The 27145-nt window shown below is 41.7% G+C and overlaps 1 protein-coding gene across 11 annotated transcripts; it reads right to left on the bottom strand.

Moving 5' to 3' along the window:
• LOC8074840 (disease resistance protein RGA2) lies at window positions 5450-26778 on the bottom strand. Of its 11 annotated transcripts, none has more exons than XR_002455572.1 (11): window positions 14363-14651; window positions 9585-9865; window positions 9033-9126; window positions 8827-8951; window positions 8460-8730; window positions 7819-8038; window positions 7547-7696; window positions 7221-7432; window positions 6779-6870; window positions 6432-6573; window positions 5450-5929 (listed from the first exon to the last, which is right to left on the bottom strand). XR_002455572.1 is itself a non-coding variant. In XM_021466213.1 (11 exons), exon 1 carries the CDS (start codon window positions 14139-14141, stop codon window positions 10287-10289), a length of 3855 nt encoding a protein of 1284 aa, XP_021321888.1. In that variant the 5' UTR covers window positions 14142-14247; the 3' UTR covers window positions 5450-5929; window positions 6432-6573; window positions 6779-6870; window positions 7188-7432; window positions 7547-7696; window positions 7819-8038; window positions 8460-8730; window positions 8827-8951; window positions 9033-9126; window positions 9585-9865; window positions 10229-10286. The 11 variants fall into 11 exon arrangements, 8 of the variants coding, with proteins under 8 accessions (XP_021321888.1, XP_021321890.1, XP_021321886.1 ...); XM_021466213.1 differs by lacking the exon at window positions 14363-14651 and adding an exon at window positions 10229-14247 and having other exon boundaries at window positions 7188-7432; XM_021466215.1 differs by lacking the exon at window positions 14363-14651 and adding an exon at window positions 10229-14247.

The following is a 27145-nucleotide window of genomic DNA, read 5'->3' as shown; positions in this document are numbered from 1 at the left end:
GCCGATTCACTAGTGAAGCTGAGTTATACCAAACAGATCCTAAGCATACTTCCACGCACCTGGAATCACTAATAGTGTTGTTTGTTAATGGCCTTTAGACCACAATATGTACAGTACAATTTTTTGATTGCAACATTTAATCAATTGACATTTCGATATCGACCTTTTTATGCCTTGTTTAGTTCCAAAAAAAATTACAAAAACGGCATTGTAGTACTTTCATTTGTATTTGATAAATATTGTCTAATAATAGACTAACTAGGCTCAAAAAATTCGTATCACAAATTATAGACATTTTATTTATATTTAATGCTCCATGTATGGACCGCAAGATTCGATGTGATAGGAAATCTGAATTTTTTTGCAAAATTTTTTAGAACTAAACAAGCCCTTAATGGTTGAGTAATGTTGTGGATTGTGTGGTAAGAGCATCTCCAAAGGCTTTGGCAAATTGACTTAGCATTTGTTGTTGTTTGCAAACTCCCATAATAAAATGCAAATGATAAAAATAGGTTATCTCTAAGGGAATTGGCATTTGGACTTGGCAAAGGATAAAAATAGGAGGTCTCCAGGCGCGCACGCTTTCCTTGTGCGTGACTTTGCTCGCGCGATCAGGTTTGCAAAGCCATCCACAACTTGGCATTTTTGCCAAGTTTGCTCCCTCATTTGCCAAGTTGCCCAAATTGCAAACTCCAAATGCAAAACCGTTGGATATCCTTTTTGGAGCTTTTTGGCAAATTACTCAAATGCAAACCTCAAATACAAAATCCTTAGAAATGCTCTAAGATCATATCAATACGTTGTTTTTGTTCTTTTGATTTTGCTGTAGAGTGAAGGTATCTTGTGCATATCATCAGTACTCCCTTTTCATCATGACGTGATGATGTTTTGGCCATGACGTACGCAACATACATAGTTGCCACTTATTACTTCATATAGGCTTTGATTAAATTTTCATAGTACATGTTTTGTGCATAGCCTTGCTTTTGCACGTGTGCATAGGCTTTTTAATATAATTATTACTATACTCTCTCCTAGTGTTTAAGGGATAAAAAGACAGCACTAACTTATATTTAGAAGAAATGGAAGGAGCATATATGTATGTAGCGACGATGATGGGGACTTTCATTCCATGAACGAGGAATCATTACACAGTGTTGAGAGTTGGATGATGTTACATTCAAGGCCTTATTTAGTTACACTCAAAATCTAAAAGCTTTTCAAGATTCCTCATAACATCGAATATTGCGGCATATGCATGAAGCATTAAATATAGATAAAAAAATAAGTAAGTGCACAGTTTACCTGTAATTTACGAGATAAATCTTTTGAGCTTAGTTAGTCCATGGTTGGATAATAATTAACAGATACAAACAAAAGTTCTACAGTAGCCAGAAACTTTTGCAAAACAAAAACCAGGATGGACACCATTCCTATATATGCCAGCATATGATTTTGTAGAGGGCACTACTACTGTACTGCACTTATTTATTTAACCAATTATTTTCAGTATCTTTCCCACTAATAATACAGTCTGACAGTTAATATCTATAATACAATATCTCATATGCTCCTTCACCTGTTCAATTATTGCCACTTAATCTTAAATTCCTAATTATTCTGCTAATTAACCAAGAAAAATCATAGTGATAGTGACAGTCCAATAGATAAAAGGAGCTGGTCATACCTCCATGCCACAGCGGCACCGCAAAAAACAAAGAAAGAAAACACCCGCTGCTACTTTTGCCCACTTTGCTGAGCCTAGCTGAATACCTGATCAGAAAATAACAAAAGGAGCCATGGACACATGACAGTATATGAGTTCTTATGCGTTAGTTTTATTCCGCACAGCTGAGCAAGACTAATTTCACCTGGAACGGTTAAATGTATACCATGTGTTCTGAATAAAGTATGTCAAGCGTTGCCCCTCGATGCTTCTCAAAGTTGATCTGGCAAAGGCATTTTGATTCCGTTGCCTGGCCCTTCCTTCTGGAAGTGTTGGAGCATGCTGGCTTCCCAGCTCGTTGGAGGGACTGGGTGTCGGCTATGCTCCGAACTGCAAGCACAAGGGTGAACGTCAACGGACGCCCTGGTCACAGAATCCGTCACGCACATGGACTCCGCCAGGGAGACCTGCTGTCACCACTGCTCTTCGTAATTGTGATGGAAGTCCTGAACGAGCTGATCGCAGAGGATGACCGTCACAACACTGCTAGGGAACGTCGTTAGGTTCACTCAAACCTGGCCTATTTCTATTTTAGACATATGATGACTCGTTTTCATTCCGGCCGTAGAAGGGAGAAAAGGGGTCCAGATTGATCAATTTTTATATCTAACCGAACAGTCATTTCTGGTCTGATCTGACTTGAAGTCGGGCCAAATTGATCTAGACGGAATAGACTGCATTCTAGGCCATCCCAGGCCAAAACAAACGAGGCCTTAGGGGGCAAATGGAAGATTACATGGCCCATATGGAAGATTGCATGACCCATTGTCTGCTCCCCAAAAGATCATGGTGGACTTGGCATCCCCGACATGAAAGTGCTATGGTTCGCACTGTGGCTTAGGTGGCAGTGGCTAAGGCGCACTGACGCCTCCTCTGCCTAGGCCCTCCTGCCTTCAAGGGCTGAGAAGAACATTGATGTAATGTTCAGGGCATCTATCAGCGTGCGATTAGGAGACGACACCTTGGCAAAAGTCTGGATGGACTCCTGGGCGCCGGATGGACCAATCTCGTTGTTTGCACTGAGCCTATTTCAGGCAATTGGGAAGAGACGTCAGAATCGCACGGTCAGGGATGCACTGACACAATCCTCTGGTGCACCAACGGCACCAGTACTCTATGGCTCAATCCTCTATGCACTGGCACAATCTCTCAGGAGGTTGGCACCGACTTCTCCATGCCATCAGTCTGCAGTACCTGACACTGAACCAGGACTCCAAGCTTGGCGATTGGTGGCAGCAGACGCGGAAGAGGCTGCCCAATGAGCTTAGGCGGTCCTTCAACTCCCACGGTTCTCCTTTCCTAGAACCTGTGGAAGGAGCGTAATTGCCGGACCTTCGATGGAGTTTCTAAGATGCCTTTGCAGCTATCACCTCATTTTGGATGAAGCTGACTGCTGGATCTCTGCCGGCTTCACGAGCCTCTCGTCGCTGGTGTGACTGCACATGCCAATTAGCTCTACGCCTGCTCAATTTTACAGGTCTTTGTCGCACCATTGTTCTTTTAGTCAGTACAACCGTGTAAGCTCCACCGTTGGCCGGTGATCCGTGTTCGTGTTTAATCGCATGCTTGGTGGCAGCTTGCCATCTACTCCCTCCATCCCAAATTGTAAATCATTCCAAAAATCTTGGAGAGTCAAAGCATTTTCACGTTTGACCAAAATATAGAGAAAAATACTAAGATTTGTAATGTAAAGTGAGTATACTATGAAAATATAATTAAGAAAAAAATCTAATGATACTTAGTTAGTACAATAATAATAATTATTATTATTTTATAATATAAATTTGGTCAAATTTAGAAAAGTTTAACTTTCCAAGATTCTTGGAATGACTTACAATTTGAAATGGAGGGTGTAGTACCGTTGGGCGTGTAATTATTTTCTAAATCCTCTTAATGAAACACGTGCTAAGCAGTGTATGCCATCCCCATTAGATGCTGCGATGGTCTGTATTATATTTGTCTTCCTGGCCAAGGTGCACTAGGAGCATGGCTGTGCAGACAGGGGTGGATGTAGGCCCTGGGCTGAAGCCCAAGGCGTGGCTCAAAAATCTCTTTAATACCTCCTTTGTCCAGCCTAAATTAGCCCATGTGTGCAGATCAACATCTTCTCTAATGAGCTAAGTATTACTGTCATACTGGAACCCCAGTATGTTACGACAAATTAGCTGTGAAGTATGTGCAGTGAAATGAGGTTGAGATTCATCTGAAAAAGATGAAGCAGAGACACTACAAAGCAGAGGAAATCCTCAAGTGAGCAGATCATCGACGTGCAGGCAAGCACTTGTGGGGTGGAACGGAAGCTAGCTGCAGCCACAGCTGCCTTCTTTCACACACACAGCTGCAGCTGTCATTTGTTTTTTTTGTGGGGTCTGATCCATCCACTTTCAGTGAAAAATTGTTATACTAATTCTGGACTGGAAAATGGGAGGCACAAAACAACAAGATCCAAAAGTTTTTGCTTGTACAACTATTTGTATATTTGTTGATCTTGTCTTGGATCTTCCTTTGCCTATCATGGATGAATTGTAGTATGGCCTCTGGCCTGTGTCTGTGCCGGCCAACATGGCTGGTGATTAATTCCTCGTCAACGAACTGAATGGCAGGTAGAGCATGGCCAATCGGCCGCTTGCTTGATCTCATGCAGCATGCAGATGCTGCTCACCGAAAGGAATTCACATGGTTTAATGCAGCATTTTCTTTTGGTTCAGAACGATGGCAATCACACCATTCCCTAGCCTATGCTGCAAATAACATCCCTTTAGAAGGTTCTGTAGCCCTGCTGATTACCTTGTTGTCTTGTGAAGATCACGACAAGTAGGAGGTCAATTTAGCTTATCAAATGACTCCAATTGCTGATCAGCTCAACAATGACCTATGGCAGCAGGTAAGGTGTGTGAACTTAGGCCTTGTTTAGTTCACCCCAAAAACCAAAAACTTTTCAAGATTCTCTGTCACATCGAATTTTGTGGCATATGCATGGAGTATTAAATATAGACGAAAACAAAAATTAATTGCACAGTTTGCCTGTAAATCACGAGATAAATCTTTTGAGCCTAGTTAGTCTATAATTGGATAATATTTGTCAAATAAAAACAAAATGTTACAGTACCGAAATCCAAAATTTTTTCGGAACTAAACAAGGCCTTAGTTTACCACATAAACAGGATACATCCCTTTAGAAGGTTCTTTGAAAAATGTTTGCTGACAATCCATCATAAATGGCAAAGTCGCAAGCGTGAAGCTAAGTCGGATGCCAATGCATATGACTTTAAGGCATTATAAAAATTGCTGGATTTGGGCGATGATTGTTTGCACAGTCTGACCATAGGAGATTCAGGCCTGGAGTGGACAGGGTGGTGGTCATTTGCTGAATTTTCTTCAACCACGGCCAACACATTTTCAGCATAGAAGAGGACTTGGTGATGTTGTTCATACGTTCTCTTGTTAGCAAATAATGCAAATAAATATCGAACATGAGACACCAATTTTACATAGAAAACCCTTACGGGGAAAAACCATGGGCACCAATGGCGATCTTGACTACACGACAAGAGTTTTAACAAAATGCAGGGAATACAATGAGTCGTCTACTCTTCCCGAGCGGCTTATAAGATGTATATATAGGACGGATGGAGGGGATTCAGGCCTAGAGGGGACAGGGTGGTGGTCATTTGCTGAATTTTCTTCAACCACGGCCAACACATTTTCAGCATAGAAGAGGACTTGGTGATGTTGTTCGTACGTTCTCTTGCTAGCAAATAATGCAAATAAATATCGAACATGAGACACCAATTTTTACATGGAAAACCCTTACGAGAAAAAAACCACGGGCACCAATGGCAATCTTGGCTACACGACAAGAGTTTTAACAAAATGCAGGGAATACAATGAGTCGTATACTCTTCCCGAGCGGCTTATAAGATGTATATATAGGACGGATGGACTATAGTCCAATAGGGAAATGATTCCACTAAACACAGCACGTATCATGTGGGCCCACCAAGCGTTCCAACAAGACTTACGTTAGAATTCAGATCAAATTCCAACATCTGTGCCCTCATCATCCAATAAGGCATTGTCCTGGGTGGTGAATTGATAAAAATGTACTGTCTCACGTAGGAACCGGTTTTCACTGGCATATGTTAAGTTTTCCTGTGCCAGCCTTGATTCATGGGACAGCAATGTCTCCAGTTGCATGGAAATCTGTTTCAGCAATGGGTGGTTCAGAGAGACTCTTTCAGTATAACATGGAGAACATTAGTTATATTCATCGGTTCACAAGAACAACACCATGTACTATGTATCATAGTTTAATTGATGTAGTGATACTCTTTAGATGTTGTTAAGAACAAGCTGGCACTGGCAGTACCAACAGTTTATAGCTAATATGAAACGAGATACTGGACTCAAACTTCTCATCACCATATAATGTCGTTTCATATGAATCTAAATTTATGTAATGCTCAATTTTCAAAAGAAGCAGAGTACTGAAAAATCAACCCTTACGCAAGTGTTCAGAAATGATGAGCATTAATAGCTACTTATATAATTTATTTAGTTTCAAGATTCGGATGTAGTAATTTTCATTTATCAGTTTGGTGAAGTATCACCTATTGAATGTTCTTGATGAATTGAAAAGGTGTATGCAATTCACAAAAAGGCATTAAACATGTTAAGAAGCAAGTTTGATAAAAAAAAGGATTACCACTCTTCGGTTTTGTCCCCTTTCTTCTTTGCTTCTAGTACTTCTAGCTGAGCACATCTCTGCTTCTCAAAATCTGGATCGATTCAATAGATTTTTGCTCATAGAGTAGAAGTTTTGCTTTAGCAGCCATTACATTAGCAACCTGAAAGGATTAATAGGGGAAAAGAGAAAGGGATCATTGCTGGTAGATACTACAAAAGAATAACTTATCCGAACCATTCATCTAACGCCACCGAGAAGACAAAAATTATGTTTTGAGGAAAAAAACAGTTCTGCTAATTCATTGTAAGCACAATTATTTCAAAAAAAATTAAATAAATAAATCGTAAGCACAGAAAAGAGCTTACTCTGCTATTCTGATGGTCACAATGCTTAGCTTTTTTGTTTTTGTTTTTTTCCCAAACGAATCAGGCAGGAGCAATGCTTATATTTTGAAATGCTACAAATCATAAGAAAACATTAGGCACCCTCAGCTGGTACCCTGACAATTCTCGAGTCTCGACTACACTACAACTCTGTAATGGGTAAAGGAACTAGAAATAAATAGTTTGGCAAAATAAAGGAACAGGAAATAAGTAGATCAACAAAGGAACTAGAAATATTTCTTAGTAGAAAATAGAAACATCTGTATGCTTTCCTGTAATATACCGAAAACTAATGCTGTAACCCATCTCATAAGACTAGAAAACATAACATTTAATGTTGATCCAACAACAATAGTGACTACATGTTTTTCTCATAGAGTATGTATAATACCATATTTGTCATCAAGATACAAGCATGTGGCACCTGTTGTCACGAGAAGCGTACAAACCAGTCTCCTGGGCTGCAGATGCAGGTTCATGGTGAGAGATCAGGAGCGAGGGTTTATGTGTATCTACTGCTGAATTCGGCATATATATGAGAACTCGAACTGGCAGGTTTCCTTCTAATTTGAATTTTCTTTGTTTCCTCAACTCAATGATACTGGATGTCTAACTATCCACAATTGTGACACCTTCCTGTTAAACAAAGGAAGCAACGGATCATCAATTTACAATACAGCTCAGAGTTGTGCCATTTATAGAAATAAAGAAACAGAAACAGATGTACAGAGTTAAGTAAAAACACATTACTTCCAAAGCATTTTTTATTCTTCCATGCACTAAGCTGGTTGATAGAAACAGAAAGAGCCTCAGTGGTTTTCAAATGATCAAAGGTCTGGCTCGTGATGCCACATCTCCTGTCTTCCGGTGGTTTTCAAATGAACAACGAGAGTTACGGGCCTGAAATTACAAGAAAAGAAAGCCTGGAACAATCTTAATGAAGAGAGAGACAATGCCATACACGAAAAGTTCATTTGTTACTGCCAATATGTTCAGATATTCAGATATACTTGCTGCCTCACCTGATATTTTCTGGATGCACCGGTTATTCCCTAAGTCCTCAAACTTAGGCGCCAAGCCATCCTCATTGAGAATTTCCTTGGCTTTACTTGCCAAAGTTTGCCACAACCCAAACTTGGCCTCATTTATGGTTTTGAACAATGTGTAACAAGATGATGAAGCAGAGTTCTGCAAAGGAAAACCAGCATATCATCTCACTGTGCTGTGGGGCAACCATTAGTGCTGTGACAGAAACAAGGCGATTGTGAATATCAGATCACCAAAAGAGCATATGCATCATGATTTAGGGCGTCTAATATAATAAGATGGAGTGGAACATAAAAATCAGGAGCTATTCATAACATGCCACAAGAGGAATCAACTAAGTAATATAAGGACATGGTATTTATTGAGAAATTTTCTGTCCTCCCTAACAGTACCAATTCACAGCGTGAGATTGAAATAAAACTAAAGAACGGTGATTGTACCTGAAGAGGAAAAATGATAGAAAGTAATATGATTCGAAAGTTTAAACTGTAGGAGAAATTAAATTTGTTGATTAAAGAAAAGAAGGGCTGGACAAGAATTGTGATTGGTTTGCACAGTCAATGAAATCATAAATCGAGGAGCATAATAAGCTGTTTTTTTAATATTTGGAACTAACCCGTAGATTCAATGGCATGCTGAAGCAGAGTTGAGTGTGTGAAAGGAACACAGACGCTGAGATTCAGCTTTGCACACATGCAATTTAGGCACCAGTACTTATATCTGGCCTTGTGCCGCTTAATTTCTGGCATTCCTCATAAATCTCAGCACAGCAATATGTGTAGCACTTGCAGTGAATCAGAGTGCTGGGTGTATGTACTGCTGAATTGGGCATATAGGAACTTTAACTGGCAGGTTTGTTTCTGATTTGAAGCAATTGTGAGCCCGTCCTGACAAAGGAAGCAACAGATCATCAATTTACAAAACGGCTCCAGAGGATTATGCCATTTATATAGAGATGTACAGAGTTAAGTAAAACACATTACTTCAAAAGCATTTTTGGTTCTGCCACTAAGCTGGTTGACCGATGCAGAAAAAGTCTCTAGTCTGATCCGTGATGCAGCATCTCCTGCCTTCAGTGGTTTTCAAAAGACCAACGAAACTCAAGGGTCTGAAATTACAAAAAAAAGTCACAAGAGCTCTAAAAGAAAAAACAGAATGGAATACACAGAACTTCAGTTGTGACTGTCACCTGATCTTCGCCAAAATTTGCCACAATCTAAGTTAGGTGCTCATTATATATGTTTTTTGAACGATGATGTGTAACCGTATGATGAAGCAGAGTCCTGCAAGGCAAGCCAGCATATAATCTCATTGTCATGTAACAGAAGCAAGGCGATTGTGTGTATCAGATAATCAACAAGGCATATGCAGCATGATCTAGGAAATAAGCAATCCACAGCCATTCATGACATGCCACAACAAGAATGAACTAATAGTGGCATGGTCTTTATTCATTGAAACAATTCTCTTTTCTTCCTAAAAGTACCAATTCATAGTATGAGATTCATTGAAACAATGCAATATTCAGGAAAAATGCTAGAAATTGATATGATCCAGTGTAGGAGAGATTGAATTTATTGGATAAAGAAATAAGACATGAATAGTGGAATGGTGGCTCCAATTGTAACACAGAAGCATATGACAATGTGTCATATCTATATGCAAAAAATAAATAAAACAGTTCAGTCAATAAAACCATAAATCCAAGGGCATATAAGCTGGTTTTTTATTTGGAACTAACCTGCAGATCGGTGTACAGTGAAGAGTTGGAGTGCGTGAAAGGCAGGGAGAAGCAGAGATTCAGCTTTCCGCGTCAGGAATGAAGGCAACTGTATGTATTAAACTGGTTTCCCTTGGCATTCGTCATAAAACAGATATGAGCAGCCATATGATATTTTGAGTTGCAATGATATATTGATATGTAATTCCTGGAGAGAAGGGAGGGCCTGCAGAGCCCTGCAGTCTTCAACGGATAGGCTTTGGAGAGATGTCAGGAGCTCAATTATAGATCGTAAATTCAGTCTATAAAAAAAAAACAATTCAGTTTGCACAGTTAATAAAATAATAAATCGAGGAGCAAAAGGTGGTGTTTTCTGTTAGAATTCCGATGACAGTAATTCACGAACGAACGTAGAGAGTTTTGGTGCTGCTAATGTGGCAGCGTTTTCTGTTGTTCTCTATTTCTATATAAAGAAGATACATGCATATTACATGGTAACTAAATCACGGCACGCTCGTGATCGGCTACTGCCATCCCAGCACCCTGGGCCGTGCCGTGAAGGACGCGCGACATGCGCGGCGTGCGCGAGCACCTGGAAGGCGATCGCGTGCTAATCTACTTGCTAAGAATAGAAAAGCTAATCTTGGGCTTACTATAACACTAACCTGCAGATCGATGTACACTGAAGAGTTGAGTGCTTGAAAGGCATGCAGAAGCAGGGATTCAATTTTCCGCTCGAGCGATGGAGGCCATTATATTTATATCTGGCCTTGTTCCCTTTAATTTCTGGCATTCCTCATAAATCTCAGGACAGCAATTATCTATGTAGAGCACTCGCAGTGAGTCGGGGAGGCCCTCCTTGGGCAGCGATCTGATTTTATGAGTCCCCCAGATACGTATTTCCTGGAGAGAAGGAAGGCAATGCAAGCCTTGGGGGAGGGACTGCAGAGCCCTGCAGTTACAAAACCACAGGTCTTGGAGAGACGTGAGGAGCTGAAGCGCCTCGTCCTGCTCTTCCGTGAACTTCTCCGTCCGCCAATCAGAATGGAAGTATAACCTCTGGAGGGTATCAGAGAGGCGGGTGCAGATGGGAGCAACAAGCACTGCGGAGATGCTGTCCACATCAAGTCGCACCAGTTGGAAGGAACCGGCGGGCATTGTTTTGGTCCTTGCCACCGCTGCAAGTAGATCTGCTGCTACAGAATAGGGCTCAGCCTCACCATCTCTCCAATTGTACACCTCCAGTTGCTCGAGGTTGAATGTGATGTGAGGATCGATCCCATCCACTGTGATATCCTTGCAATTATATAGTTCTAGATTGGTAAGAGATGTGAGATTCGCGAACAGAGCCATTGGCAGAGTGCTTTGCTGATAACAAAGGCAGAGTTCCTTGAGGCAAGGGGGGAGAGGGTAGATGGTGCTCTGAGTCTGAGCTGCTGCTCCTCCCATGGACCACCGAGAGAATAGCTTGTCACAATTTATTACGGTCACGGACTCGAGCGACGGGAGGGCACGGAATCCAGCTCCTTCCTCTGCCTCTACTGGCAGAATCATATTCTTACACCGATTGAAGCAGACATTTCTCAGGGAGCTGGAGGGCGGAAACTGCAGTACCACTTCCTCATGATCCTCATCTGATGATGTGCTCACATCCAAACGAGAAAGAGCTGGGAAACATTTGAACAAATTGGACAATGATTTTCTGGTAAGAGAAAACTGTCTGAGTTTGAGAGTTTGGACTGTGTGGAGCACAACACCATCATCCAGTCCTCTCAGAAATTTTTCCTCACATCCACTGACCTCTATATGTCTCAGAGAACGTAGCTTTTGGAGATCCATAAATGATAAAAGTAATGCATCCTCAGCTGTCAACCTTTCTATGTCCCCAAGATTGTGGAAAACCAATTCAGAGGGCTTTCGAATGTTCAACTTAGTACTATCATAAAACAAGCACTCTGTATCAATATGGGATACTAACAAAGTGTGAGGCAAGGGAGGAAGGCACAACTCTGGACATCTACGAATGTGAAGATCACGAAGACTAGGGAACCATATGGTGTTGTCTGCTGTAGAAGAAATAGGCCATCTCGAGGTCAGCAACGCTGTGAGCCTGGGACAGTTAATGCACCCGATTCTTTCAAGCCTTGAGAATAGATGGCAGTTAGCTCCACCAACCCACTCCACAAGTTCTGGCATATCATGAAATTCTACTTCCTTCAAATGTGCGAAACTTTTTTCTGTAGTACCACCAAAGAAGTCAGGTCCAATCTGAGATATCCCAACAATGTTTTTTAGCTTCAGCTTTCTTAGGTGATAAAGCTGCCCAATAGGTGGAAGGATAGCCCACGAAATGCTCTCTAGATGTAGGGTCTCCAAGTTTTTCATGTGTACTATGTTGATGCACAACCAACTAGGACCAACGGAGCCACTTTTATTTACAATGTGAAGTCTTCTAATATTAGAGTGTGGTTCAAGGCTATCTAGGATATCATCTCCAGTGGACTCTTGCTCACTGTTCCAAACTAGTCCCAACTTAACTAAATTCCTCTTTTCCATCAATTTGGCCTCTTTAGCTTCTTGCTTGGTTCTCACATTTTCAAGCCCACATATATTGAGTTTTCCTCCAAGCTGATCTAGTTTGCCCAATTCTCCTAGCTCAAATCCAACACTCTCTTTCTTCACATGGAATTCTTTCAATTCTTGTAAAAGTTTCATTCTTCCCACCCCAGGAACATTGGAATGAAATTTTTTCTTAGCAACAAAATGGCGTAAATTTTCAAGGCGGCAAATGTCTTTGGCCAAAGAATAACCACATTCCCATTGGTTAAGATCTAGAAATTTCAAGTGATAAAACTTGGACACTGTGCTAGGCAAACACATTTCTGGGTAATCAGGTGACAAAAGTTTTAAGTAGCGAAGATGGAGAAGTTTTGAGAAACTATGTGGCAAAGAACTATGGGAGTTCATGAATATAGATAGAACACGGAGACTTTTTATTTCCTTAAATGTATCTCTTAAAACATTGATAAGGTGTAACCTACTGTATTCTCCAAAAATCATCAAACTCCGCAAATTTTTAATGTCTATCTTTTCCTTCAATTTACCCATCTCTTCCTTGAAATTCTGAATATGAGTATCATGCATGAAAATGGATAGGTAACGAATAGTTTTGGGGATTTTATCTGCCTCAAAATTAGAACAATTAATATAGCCACATTCTTCTAATGAAACGGTCCGTGAAAGATCATGGAGTAAATCATGCATTACATAATAATTATCATCTCCTTTTATAAGAAAACCACTGTCCACTAGTTCATCTAAATAATCTGATCCTATCTCCTCCATTTTTTTATTCTGCCTACTGTAATCTATGATGCCAATTGAATGCCAAAAACAAATAATCTCAAGCTTCTCAAATTTATAATCATCAGGGAAAAGGCAAAAGCATGAAAAGCATTTTTTCAGATGGAAGGGTAGGTAGTCATAGCTAATTTTCAAGGCTGGGATAATATCATTGTCGTGATTTTCTTCTAGCCACTCTTTGTTGTCAAGAATTTTCATCCAATGTTCCTGAAATGGTTTCTTAATCAATAACCGGCCAACTGTTTTGGCTGCAAGTGGGGAGCATTTCAACTTATCTGCTATTTGCCTTGCAATGCCAATCAACTCTTGATCGTCGTGCTCATCTTGGATTCTACCAAATGCACATATTTGGAAGAATTTCCAAAACTCATCAGGATCCAAACCACGCAGGTCAATTGGATTAGTTTCCTTTTTCACCATTTCAACAATTTTTGGGAACCGAGTTGTGACAAGAATCACATTGCCACTAGTCTCGTCCTTTTTGAATGGAGCTAATAGTTTTTCCCACTCATCATTACTGCTGCATTCCCAAATGTCATCCAAGACAATAAGAAACCTTTTGGATTTCAACCTCTGTGCAATGGATTTTTGAAGCTGGTCTAAGTTGGTAGTAGTTTCATTATTTTCTTCATTTTCTGTTGCAGGTAGGCAGCTCAGCATCTCTTTGGTGAGCTTAAGCACATCAAAATTAGTTGACACACATATCCAGATATTAATATCATGAAAACATTGTTTAATCCTTGTGTGATTGACGAGGTGCTGGGTAAAGGTAGTCTTTCCAATACCCCCAGGGCCAACTATTGGAAGAACAGACAATGTTTTACCACTCTGTGTCACACTGATAATCTCCTCTACAGTTTTCTCAAAGATGGCATCCCTCCCAAACAACTTATCCTGTGTGATTTCAGAGCTTGTGTCAGGCCTTTTAGTGATGGCAGGCATGTGTGGCTGAGGGTTACTACCAGACACTATCTTGAGCAAGTCAGAGACAGGAGTACAGTTAGAGTGCAATTCCTCTATGAGCTGCTTGATTTTGTTGGACATTTCCACCCGATCGAATGGCAACTTTTCAGCATGGCCACCGTGGTCACGAGACATGCATGGCAGCAGCAGCAACATCATCTTTTGGACGGCAACAAGAGAAACATAAGAGCCAGTTACCAGCAGTGTTGCGAGCAGCATGTTGGGCATGGTTAGCTTTGGCGCTGAGGCCATCGCCCAAATCCGGAGTGGCCTTTCGAGTCCCGTCCAGCTTGTCCTGGATCATGAAGTAGTGGAGCTCGTCCAGGGCGTCCTCAGCCTCGTCGGCCTTCTTGCTGAGCTTCTCGAGCAAGAAACAGTGTGCTTGAAAGGATACATGATTTTGTCCCCCCCCCCCCCACCCAAAAAAAAAAAGAAGAAGAAGAAGAAGAAGGTGCGAGTGAAACGTTTGGTACCACTTCTCGTCGCTCCTGCTCGACGGCGTGCGCTCGTCCTCCGGGCGATCTGCCCCTCCCTCCTGCCGCTGAGTCAAGGTGGGTGGCCCTCGTGCGCCCCTCAGGCCTCAGCTCGTCGACGAGCCTCTGCTCTTCCAGACGCGGAGCCGCCGGCGAGCCGGCCCAAGCACCCCGCGCTGTGGAGCAGCAAGACGTATGGCGTAGAGGAGCTCCGATCTGCGCGGGGAAGCAGAGGAACGGTGGTGACAGTGTGGCGAAGAACAGTGTGCTTTGCTGCCTTGAAAGCGAAGGAAGGTGTGTTGATCTGATCCGGTTCCTTTATAGCCGCTCAAGTCATTATTGATTGATGGAGTACTCGCGTGTACAACGCTGTCAAATACAAAATACATTTTATTTTTGCAATATTTGGCCATTAAGCAACTAGAGGTCTTTGGATCCAGTTTTTACTTGCTCCATTCCATATCACTAACGTTTTTTTTGTAACTTACAAATTTCTTTGACATTTATATTCTTTTATATCAACCTTATAAAATTTAATATAACTCGGGATTTGACAGAAACGTTAACTCAATATTTGATTTAAACTAATATATAGTGCTTTCGGTCAGAGAAGTGTATATGCAAAACTAGAAAAAAAATATGCACGATACAAGAGGATTTATCCATATATCCTTAATATGAAAATAAAAATGACTAGCATTTGCCATGTTGATTATGATTATGCCAAAGGATATAGACAAAAGCCACTACACTCGCCATGTTCATTGTGATTTCACTTGAGAATATTTTACCTCTTCCTAATTAGAGGCTCCTTGGGAGCTTCCACCTTACTTGCAAGATGCATTCTACATAACAAGTAAACTTTACTCTTTTCATAAAATAACATAAGCATTCATCCATCAAACTCGATAGGAATTAGTAATAATAGTTACCACTGGATCTATTATAATTTTTTTTAAAAAAAACAAAACTATCCAGCACAGCAAGTCTAAAGTAATCCTTATTTTTTACATAAATTAGTCACATGTATCCTATCTATACCAGCACACGGACGAGGAGCGTGGCCAGCGAGATCAGAACGGCCATGGGGATAGAAATACTATTCCAAATAGTACAAAAGAAAAATAGATGATTCTTTTTAACTTTTTTTTTATCTAACAGAAAGCGCACACGTTAAGAGATGGAGCAGAATAAATCTACAAGTGGCGTGGCCTTATGTCATAAGATATAGTTCCGTTACAACACACAATTGTATTTTGCTTTTAATATTAAAGCTAAAATGATATTTCTCTATTTTTTTTTACTTCTTCCAATGCTCTTACGCCCCTTCATGTCCCATATAGCTTGGATTTGCGACTTGTGTGCACACACGCTAGAACAACCACTAAAGGATTCTGACGCCCGCTCGGCAAAGACCGCTCGGCAAAGCCTTAATCGGCAAAGACAGTCTTTGTCGAGTGCCACGTGGCAGGCCCTCGGCAAAGGCTTTGCCGAGAGCCACGTCAGCACTCGGCAAAGGCTGACGGCCGTCTCGCAGGAGGCGTTAGTTGACGGCTCTTTGCCGAGAACCACCATGGCAGGCTCTCGGCAAAGTTTTTTTTTTTTGAAAAATTCTTTGCCGAGCGCCTTCCTCGCTGGCGCTCGGCAAAGAATATTTTTTTTTTGAAAATTCTTTGCCGAGTGCCTGTTGGCTGGCACTCGGCAAAGAGCCACGCACAGCCACACAGTGCCCCGCTTTGCCGAGTGCCAGTGCTTGGCAAAGCTGAGTTTTTTGCTGTTTTTTCAGATTTTTATTGTTTTTTCACTCAATTCACAGTAGACAACATACATAACATATGTAATAGAAGCTGCATAACATATATAGTCACAAATCGACACATGCATCCATCAATGGTCACAAATCCGCATACAGAATAGTTAACATTCATCCAGTCACAAATCCGCATACACAAAGTTCATAAATCCGCCTAACATATCCATCACAAGCATAACATGTCCATATCACTGGTCCGGCTGCGACCCGGCGTCCCCGTGTCCCTACCCTCACCTGGCCACCCCTGCTGCGGCCAACCTGCTAGGTGCTGAGGCGCGCCACCTGACCACGGCGACCACCCGTGCGTCTGAGGCGGAGGAGCGCCAGCTGACCACGGACCCCACCCGTACGTCTGAGGCGGAGGAGGAGCGCCAGACCACGTCTGCTATGGAGTCTGTTGGACCTGACACCCATGGTCTGGAGAAGCGCCGTCTTGAGGAGTCGGGTTCGACCCGTGCGACTGTGCCTTCACAAAGTAGGAGCGATGTCATTAGTACCTTCATGATGTACGCAGAAGACAAGTGATCACATGTGGAGATGTCTCGATTTTACATATTCGACGCTGCAACTTGCTCCAAATCTTCTCAAATTTTAACCATAGCTTCCACATGCGATAACACGACGCGTCGTCAAGTTTCGCGATTTTCGTACTTCGTTTGGATTTTATATAATTTTAATACACTTTTCGTGCACGTAACTCGATGTGTTACCTCAGCGAGCTGGTCGAGATTTCGTGTGAGGTCCTAGATACGGACTCAAAATATACATAATACCATGAATATCATTTTTTGAAACACTGCGTTGCGATATTTCATGTACGTGTAGTTCAAATTTGAATTATCCGGAAAAACACAAAGAAACAAATTAAATCAGTCAAATATAGCAAAAAAAGTCAAACTTCTCTCAAACTTTAAAATAGGGTTTGAAACAGTGTCCAAAAGCCTCACAAAAAAACTCAGATCGAAAAACAAAAAAATAAAAATGCTTTGCCGAGAGCCAGATAGGACACTCGGCAAAGAAGGATTTGCCGAGGGCCCTGCAAGCTGGCACTCGGCAAAGAACCATCCTTTGCCGAGTGCCTAACATTTGGCACTCGGCAAAGGAGACGACAGCCGCTGCCGTTAGACGGCCAGGGACTTTTCCGAGAGCTCACCTTTGCCGAGAGCATCACTCTCGGCAAAGAAGATCTTTGCCGACAGCCAGTGTTTGGCCCTCGGCAAAGAGGCCTTTGCCGAGCGTCGGACCTGGCCCTCGGCAAAGGGCCGTCTTTACCGAGTGCCTCTTCCGCGGCTCTCGGCAAAGAATTCGGCTCTCGGCAAAGTAGAATTTTCCTGTTGTGAACGTGTGTCTAATACATATCCAAGCAGACGTGATTATTGGATAAATCTTCCGATACAAATCTCCTAGGCAACCACATAACAAACAATTGCAGTTTTAATTGTTATATAAAAAGATTGTACAAAAAATATGCATATTATTGAATCGAATAATCTGACATTCACCCGTAGCATCGTACGGGCATATTTGCTACTAAAACTAATATACAATACCTTCACAATAGATCTAAATTACACACTTATAGTATGCCACTAAAAAAACTAAATAAAAACCCTAAATTACCCACATATAACATTACGAAAAACAATTTAAAGTCCCTAAATTTGCAAATAAACTACTCATGCTTTTATTTAGGCCTTGTTTAGTTCACCCTGAAAACCAAAAAGTTTTCAAGATTCCTCGTCACATCGAATCTTGGGGCACATGCATGAAATATTAAATATAATCAAAAACAAAAACTAATTACACAGTTTAGCTGTAAATCACGAGACGAATCTTTTGATCCTAGTTAGTCCATGATTGGATAATATTTGTCATAAACAAACGAAAGTGCTACAGTACCGAAAACTTTTCACTTTTCGGAACTAAACAAGGCCTTATAAAAATAAAAAAGTCTAAAATTTGGTACTAAATGACCCACTTAACTTGTCCTAATTAGAGGCTCCTTGGGAGCTTCCACCTTACTTACAAGATGCATTCTACATAACAAGTAAACTTTACTTTTTCATAAAAAAACATAAGCATTCATCCATCAAACTCGTTAGGAATCAGTAATAATAGTTACCTGGATCTGTTATACTTTCTTTTTTTTTTAAAAAAAAAAGAACTATCCAGGGCAACCTTTATGAAGAGTCTAAAGTAATCCTTAATTTTTATCTAAATTAGTCACATCTATAATTAAAAATAATATACAATATCTTCGATATCAATCTAAGTTAAACACTTATGCCACTATAAAAACTGAATAACTAAAACCCTAAATTACCCACATATAACGTTACGAAAAACAATCTAAAGCCCCTAATTTGCAAATAAACTACTCACAATCATTATTTATAAAATAAAAAACTCTAAAACCTGGTACTAAATTATCCACTTATCTTATTATAAAAAATAATTTAAAGTATCAAACTAGCCCCTCCGTCACCATTCATCTGCTGCTACTGCTGCTAACATGCGACACAAAAGCCTGGGATTAAGTCGCCACATCATGTCGCAAAAAAAAAAAGTCGCCACATCAATTCATCTACCAAACAAAACTGTTTGATTGAGACCCCTCACCTAACACAATACTCTGTCTGTCCTAAATTAAATATACATTGGATTTAAAATATTTTGTCTCTTTAAGATTTTTGAAATAGCTTATAATTTAGGATGAAGGAGAATCGGCTATAAGAACCAGTATAATAACATACTATAAGGAAAATGAATCGTGGCGTGGAGGAGAGAGAGGAGAGGAGAAGGAGGATGTTACTGACTTAGATATAAGAACAAATAAAACTTTATGAGAGTGATAAGTGGACTATGTATTAATAATAAAAAGACAGCTCCTATATGAGTAGGCTAAGAGATAGACTCCAAAGATCTTTACGGCCCATTTGGCACACAAATCATGTACGAGTCAACATATATATTAGCACCCAAATCATGTAATTACGAGTACTAGTAGCCTATTTGGCACACAAATCATATCATGTACTAGTCAACATATTAGCACCCATCAGAAACTAATCTTATATCATCATAATTAATAAGGATGATAAAACATACTGATAATCTTTAGGGACATGCTCAGTTAGCATCTGTAAGGAATATTCCTTTTGTGTGTGTGTGGTTGTTCCCAATGCTATGCATGCACAACATCCATGGGCCCTTGTACTGTGGTGATGACCTTTCTGTACCCTTGCGCTGTGGAGTCAAGTATCCTAGCACGTCGACGACGCAGCGAGGGGGACGGCCATTACCGTGAGCTCCGGTTCTGGGCCATTGATGTACCAGAGCCAGTTGAGCCTGCTCCTGGGCAGCTCGTAGAGCACGGCGTGGGTCTTGTGAGCAAGATCGAAGTAGAGGCAGTTGCCGAGCTCCGGGTAGGCTCTTCGGATGCCGGTCATGGTGTCCGAGCTCTCCTTCCCGCTGAAATCAAACACGCCTCGCCATGCGCAGTAACCGGAGTCCCGTCAGCCCAAATTAGCTCAACACCTGTCAATGTACAAGGAAATCCATTGAGTACACTGGGCAATGCAGTGGATTTATTTTTCATAGGTTGGAGTGGATTTTTTTCCCACTTTGGATTGACGGAGATGGATCGTGCTAGGCTGTTACTTCCAAACATGAAGAAATGCTATTTTCAGAAAACAGCATTATCTTTGGGTGGCATCACTGGTAATGGAGTTCTTTTGGTGGTATTTTCTGATCCTTGTCATTTTACCACACAACCAATTTTCACTTTAATATATTAGCTGCAGTTTATGCAGCATTGTTGCAGTTTTTTTTGGTGTAATGTAATCAAAGTTGTAGGTTTTATTAATTTGAATGGCCAAAGATTGTTGCAAGTTTGAAGGTGTATGTAATCGAAGGAGTAATCAAAGGTGTATGTAATTCACGAAAAGACATTAAACATGTTAAGAAACAAGTTTGATAAAAAAAAACAGATTACCACTCTTCAGTTTTATCCCCTTTCTGCTTTGCTTCTAGTACTTCTAGCTGAGCACATATCTGCTTCACAAAATCTGGATCGATTCAACAGATTTTTGCTCATAGAGTAGAAGTTTCGCTTTATAGCAGCCATTACATTAGCAACCTGAAAGGATTAATAGGGGAAAAGAGAAAGGGATCATTGCTGGCAGATACTACAAAAGAATAACTTATCTGAACCATTCATCTAACGCACTGAAAAGACAAAATTTATGTTTTGAGGGAAAAAAACAGTTCTACTATTCATTGTAAGTACAATTATTTCAAAAAAAAAATGTAAGCACATAAAAGAGCTTACTCTGCTATTCTGCTGGTCACGATGCTTAGCTTTTTTTTTGTTTTTTTTAAACGAATCAGGTAGGAGCAATGCTTATATTTTGAAATGCTACAAACCATAAGAAAACATTAGGCAACCTCAGCTGGCACTCAATCAATTCTCGACTACACTACAGCTCCGTAATGGGTAAAGGAACTAGAAATAAATAGATTGGCAAAATAAAGGAACAGGAAATAAGTAGATCAACAAAGGAACTAGAAATATTTCTTAGTAGAAAATAGAAACATCTTTATGCTTTCATGTAATATACCGAAAACTAATGCCGTAACCCATTTCATAAGACTAGAAAACATAAAATTTAATGTTGATCCGACAACAATGATGACTACATGTTTCTCTCATAGAGGATGTATAATATCATATTTGTCATCAAGATACAAACATGTGGCACCTGTTGTCGTGAGAAGCGTACAGTTCAGTCTCCTGGGCTGCAGATTCAGGTTAATGGTGAGAGATCAGGAGCGTGGGTTTATGTGTATCTACTGCTGAATTCGGCATATGAGAATTCGAACTGGCAGGTTTCCTTCTAATTTGAATTTTCTTTGTTTCCTCAACTCAATGATACTGGATGTCTAATTATCCACAATTGTGACCCCTTTCCTGTTAAACAAAGGAAGCAACGGATCATCAATTTACAATACAGCTCAGAGTTGTGCCATTTATAGAAATAAAGAAACAGAAACAGATGTACAGAGTTAAGTAAAAACACATTACTTCCAAAGCATTTTTTATTCTTCCATCCACTAAGCTGGTTGATAGAAGCAGAAAGAGCCTCAGTGGTTTTCAAATGATCAAAGGTCTGACTTGTGATGCCGCATCTCCTGTCTTCCAGTGGTTTTCAAATGAACAACGGGAGTTACGGGTCTAAAATTACAAGAAAAGAAAGCCTGGAACAATCTTAATGAAGAGAGAGACAATGCCATACACGATGTCAATATGTTCAGATATTCAGATATGATTGCTGTCTCACCTGATATTTTTTGGATGCACCGGTTTTGCTAGGAGGTTGTTATTCCCTAAGTCCTCAAACTTAGGCGCCAAGCCATCGTCATTGAGAATTTCCTTGGCTTTACTTGCCAAAGTTTGCCACAACCCAAACTTGGCCTCATTTATGGTTTTCAACGATGTGTAACATGATGATGAAGTAGAGTCCTGCAAAGGAAAACCAGTATATCATCTCACTGTGCTGTGGGCAACCACTAGTGCTGTGACAGAAACAAGAGAATTGTGAATATCAGGTCACCAAAAGAGCATATGCATCATGATTTAGGGTGTCTAATATAATAAGGTGGAGTGGCACCAAAAAATCAGCAGTTATTCATGGCATGCCACAAGAGGAATCAACTAAGTAATATGAAGGAGATTATAATTGGTGGAATATTTGATATATTGCATTGGGCCTCATGGGCTGATTATATAGGGTACATAGGACTAACACCTCATGTGGATACACAATGTGGTACTATTCATATTTACTCTAACATCCCCCCGCAGTTACAGCAGAAGCGCTACAGACGGTAAGACTGGAGAAGAAGCTGATAAGTAACATCCCCCGCAGTCATAACAGTCTATCCGCCGCGTATGCTATGGCTGGGGAAGAAGCCGATGAGTCCATGCAAGGCGGTAGCCCTTTCTGCCAATGTCGAGGTAGCCGAGCGTAAGGGCACAATAGTCGTGGTCGAAGAAGCTGTGCTGAAGATGGCCGAAGTCGACGTAGTTGTGGTTGGGTTGCGTGTCGATGGAGCTGCAGACATACAAGGGGCGCCATAGTAATGACGGAGACGCGTCAAGGCAGTCATCATGGGAGGGAACGATGGCGAAGTCGACGCAGTTAGGGCCGTCGTAGACGCAGAAGAAAGGCAATGACGCAATAGAGGCAGACGGGGTGGGAACGGGAGGGTCGATGCAGTCAAGCCGCCTGAGCGCCGAGGAGCAGCTGGATTTGCTAGATCCAGCAACGCGTCGGGGACGAAAGCGCGCGTCGGTGTTGCCAATACCAAGCATACAAGAGAGAGGGCCCCAACCGTGTGGTTGTGCTGGATGAAGAAGAAGCAATGCGAGAGAAGACGTGTCGACGAGTAGGTCTCAGCGACGACGCGGGTAGTGGTAGCTCGATGACGAAGACCCAATCAGCACGACGAAGACCTTGTGCAGACGGATGGCACAGTAGGGATTGCGCAGCACAGTCGTCGATGCACAGATGACGGCGATGAAGATGCAACGGCGAAGCGTACACATGGATAACAGTGTTGTGGCCCAATGAGGCGACACAATAGTAGCCCTGTTGCTTAGAGAAGATGCACGTAGTACTCGGAGACAGTGTCGATGAAGTCGATGCTCGACGGGCGGTGGGTGACTCAATCCCGATCAGTGATCCGCCAAACCAAAAAGATACAGTAAAAACAGATCAGGTGTACCCAGCAAGACGACACGACAGCGGCGGTGCGTCCCGATCGGGCAGCGCAAGGCGCACGGCGGGTCACGAACACGCGGGGTCGAAGGCGCCAACGCATATCGACGAGGTGGAGATGGGCATATCCGCTCGGCAACAGGGACACGCCAGATCTGGCTGCCTCCATGGCAGCGCAGGGTCGAGACGTGTGGCCAGCCCTAGCCGCCACCACGACGGCACGGGACAGGGCGAGATCCATCTGCTTCCATGCGATGATGATCAGGTGTTGATGGCGACAGCCGGCGGCGAGCCTGGGGACGAGGCGGCGGCGGCAACCTGGCGATGACATAGGGGAGATTCTGATCTGTTGTGCGACGACGATGGCAGCCGGATCAATAGGATCGGACGCCGAAAGAGGGACGCTGCCCCTGGCGGAGATCGACCTCTCTCCGGGGTCGCGCAGTGCGGAAGCAGTGGCGGCTAGGGTTAGAATCTAAACCTAGGTGAATGATACCATGAAGGAAAATATAATTGGTTGAATATTTGATATATTGCATTGGGTCTCATGGGCTGATTATATAGGGTACATAGGACTAGCACCTCATGTGGATACACAATGTGGTACTATTCCTATTTACTCTAACATAATATAAGGACATGGAATTTATTGAGCAATTTTCTATATTTATTCGTGACATGCCACAAGAGGATTGGTTTGCACAGTCAATGAAATCATAAATCGAGGAGCACAATAAGCTGTTTTTTTTTTTAAATTTGGATCTAACCTGTAGATTCAAAGGCATGCTGAACACAGACGCAATGTAGGCACCTATACTTATATCTGGCCTTGTGCCGCTTAATTTATGGCATTCCTCATTAATCTCAGCACAGCAATATCTATAGCACTCGCAGTGAATCAGAGTGCTGGGTGTATGTACTGCTTAATTGGGCATATAGGAACTTTAACTGACAGGTTTGTTTCTAATTTGAAGCAATTGTGAGCCTGTCCTGACAAAGGAAGCAACAGATCATCAATTTATAAAATGGCTCCAGAGGATTATGCCATTTATATAGAGATGTACATAGTTAAGTAAAACACATTACTTCAAAAGCATTTTTCGTTCTGCCACTAAGCTGGTTGACCGATGCAGAAAAAGTCTCTAGTCTGATCCATGATGCAGCATCTCCTGCCTTCAGTGGTTTCAAAAGACCAACGAAAGTCAAGGGTCTGAAACTACAAAAAAGTCACAAGAGCTCTAAAAGGAAAAACAGAATGGAATACACGGAACTTCACTTGTGACTGTCTCACCTGATCTTTGCCAAAATTTGCCACAATCTAAGTTAGGTGCTCATTATATATGTTTTTTGAACGATGATGTGTAACCGTATGATGAAGCAGAGTCCTGCAAGGCAAGCCAGCATATAACCTTATTGTCATGTAACAGAAGCAATGCGATTTTGCGTATCAGATCATCAACAAGGCATATGCACCATGATCTAGGAAATAAGCCATCCACAGCCATTCATGACATGCCACACTAAGAATGAACTAATAGTGGCATGGTCTTTATTCATTGAAACAATTCTCTTTTCTTCCTAAAAGTACCAATTCACGGTATGAGATTCATTGAAACAATGCAATATTCAGGAAAAATGCTAGAAATTGATATGATCCAGAAATTAAATTGTAGGATCGGAGAGATTGAATTTGTTGGATAAAGAAATAAGACATGAATAGTGGAATGGGGGCTCCAATTGTAACACAGAAGCATATGACAATGGGTCGTATCTATATACAAAAAATAAATAAAACAGTTCGGTTTGCACAGTCAATGAAACCATAAAGCTGTTTTTCTTTTATTTGGAACTAACCTGCAGATCGGTGTACAGTGAAGAGTTGGAGTGCGTGAAATGCAGGGAGAAGCAGAGATTCAGCTTTCCGCGTCAGGAATGAAAGCAATCGTATGTATATCTGGCCTTGTCCTCTTTTCATTTCTGGTGTTTTGAGTTGCAATGATATGTAATTCCAAGAGAGGAGGGAGGGCCTGGAGAGCCCTGCAGTCTTCAAACGATAGGCTTTTGAGAGATGTCAGGAGCTCAAATTATAGATCGTAAATTCAGTCTACAAAAAAACACAATTCATGACGACATGCCACAACAAGAATGAACTAATAGTGGCATGGTCTTTATTCATTGAAACAATTCTCTTTTCTCCGTGAAAGTACCAATTCACAGTATGAGATTCATTGAAACAATGCAATATTCAGGAAAAATGCTAGAAATTTGTTGGATAAAGAAATAAGACATGAATAGTGGAATGGTGGCTCCAATTGTAGCACAGAAGCATATGACAATGGGTCATATCTATATGCAAAAAAATAAATAAAATAGTTCGGTTTGCACAGTCAATAAAACCATAAATCCTAGGGCATATAAGCTGGTTTTTTTATTTGGAACTAACCTGCAGATCGGTGTACAGTGAAGAGTTGGAGTGCGTGAAAGGCAGGAGAAGCAGAGATTCAGCTTTCCGCGTCAGGAATGAAGGCAACTGTATGAACAGAGGCCTTGTTCCCTTTAATTTCGGTCATTCCTAATAAATCAGATATGGGCAGCCATATGATATTTTGAGTTGCAATGATATATTGATATGTAATTCCTGGAGAGAAGGGAGGGCCTGCAGGGCTGCAGAGTCTTCGAACGATAGGTTTTGGAGAGATGTTAGGAGCTCAAATTATAGATCGTAAATTCAGTCTACAAAAAAAACAATTCAGTTTGGACAGTTAATGAAATCATAAATCGAGGAGCAAAAGGTGTTTTTGTTTTTAATTTGGAACTAACCTGCAGATCGATGTACACTGAAGAGTTGAGTGCGTGAAAGGCATGCAGAAGCAGAGATTCACCTTTCCGCTCGAGCAATGAAGGCAACTGTATGTATATCTGGCCTTGTTCCCCTTAATTTCTGGCATTCCTCATAAATCTTGGGACAGCAATTATCTATGGATAGCAGTCGCAGTGAGTCAGGGAGGCCCTCCTTGGGCAGCGATCTGATTTTTTGAGTTCCCCTGATATGTAATTCCTGGAGAGAAGGAAGGCGATGCAAGCCTTGAGGGAGGGACTGCAGAGCCCTGCAGTCAAAGAACCACAGGGCTTGGAGAGATGTGAGGAGCCGAAGCGCCTCGTCCTGCTCTTCCGTGAACTTCTCCGTCCGCCAATCATACCTGAAGTATAACCTCTGGAGGGTAGCCGACAGGCGGGTGCAGATGGGAGCAACAAGCACAGCAGAGATGCTGTCCACATCAAGTCGAACCAGTTGGAAGGAACCGGCGGGCATTGTTTTGGTCCTTGCCACCGCTGCAAGTAGATCTGCTGCTACAGAATAGGGCTCAGCCTCACCATCTCTCCCGTTGTACACCTCCAGACGCTCGAGGTTGAATGTGATGAGAGGATCGAACCCATCCACTGTGATATCCTTGCAATTATATAGTTCTAGACTGGTAAGAGATGTGAGATTCGCGAACAGAGCCATTGGCAGAGTGCTTTGCTGATAATAAAGGCAGAGTTCCTTGAGGCAAGGGGGGAGAGGGTAGATGGTGCTCTGAGTCTGAGCTGCTGCTCCTCCCATGGACCACCGAGAGAATAGCTTGTCACAATTTATTACGGTCACGGACTCGAGCGACGAGAGGCCACACAATCCAGCACCTTCCTCTTCCTCCACAGGCAGGATCAGATTCATACACCCAAGGAAGCGGACATTTCTCAACAAGCTGGAGGGTGGAAACTGCAGCACCACTTCCTCATCAGCCTCATCTGATGATGCGCTCACATCCAAACGAGAAAGATTTTCTGAACGAACAAACAACAAAGTAACATGCGAAGATTACATAGGAAGGAAGGCATCTGAACAAGTACATTTTTTTTTTAAAAAAAGGAAATGTTCCTACCGCTTTGTGGACGCACATCACTCTGCTAGTGGATTGGACTGGAATGGTTTTAACGGTTTGGATTGTGCATCGAATGGCTCTGGATTGGAAGCAATAGTCTTCATGTTCGTCATGGGCTAGATAGATTTGGGGCTACGGGTCTAATGGACTGGGCTGGTTTGGTTCTACGTGGTGTCCAGTCCATGGGTGCACACAGGTTACAGCCCACAACGTAGCTCATGTTGTGAATAACGGCGGATAAACGACGAAGAACATGAGATCAAAATAT

The sequence above is a fragment of the Sorghum bicolor genome, chromosome 8 (genome assembly GCF_000003195.3).
Source record: "Sorghum bicolor cultivar BTx623 chromosome 8, Sorghum_bicolor_NCBIv3, whole genome shotgun sequence".
In the NCBI taxonomy this organism is placed as follows: Eukaryota; Viridiplantae; Streptophyta; class Magnoliopsida; order Poales; family Poaceae; genus Sorghum; species Sorghum bicolor.
The sequence above is the reverse complement of the archived record's forward strand: the minus strand, read 5'-3'. Positions and strand labels throughout refer to the sequence as shown.

What these genes read in the sequence shown, in the direction of transcription:
- LOC8074840 (XM_021466211.1), bottom strand. Translation starts at nt 14,141, where the DNA reads ATGGCCTCAGCGCCAAAGCTAACCATGCCCAACATGCTGCTCGCAACA.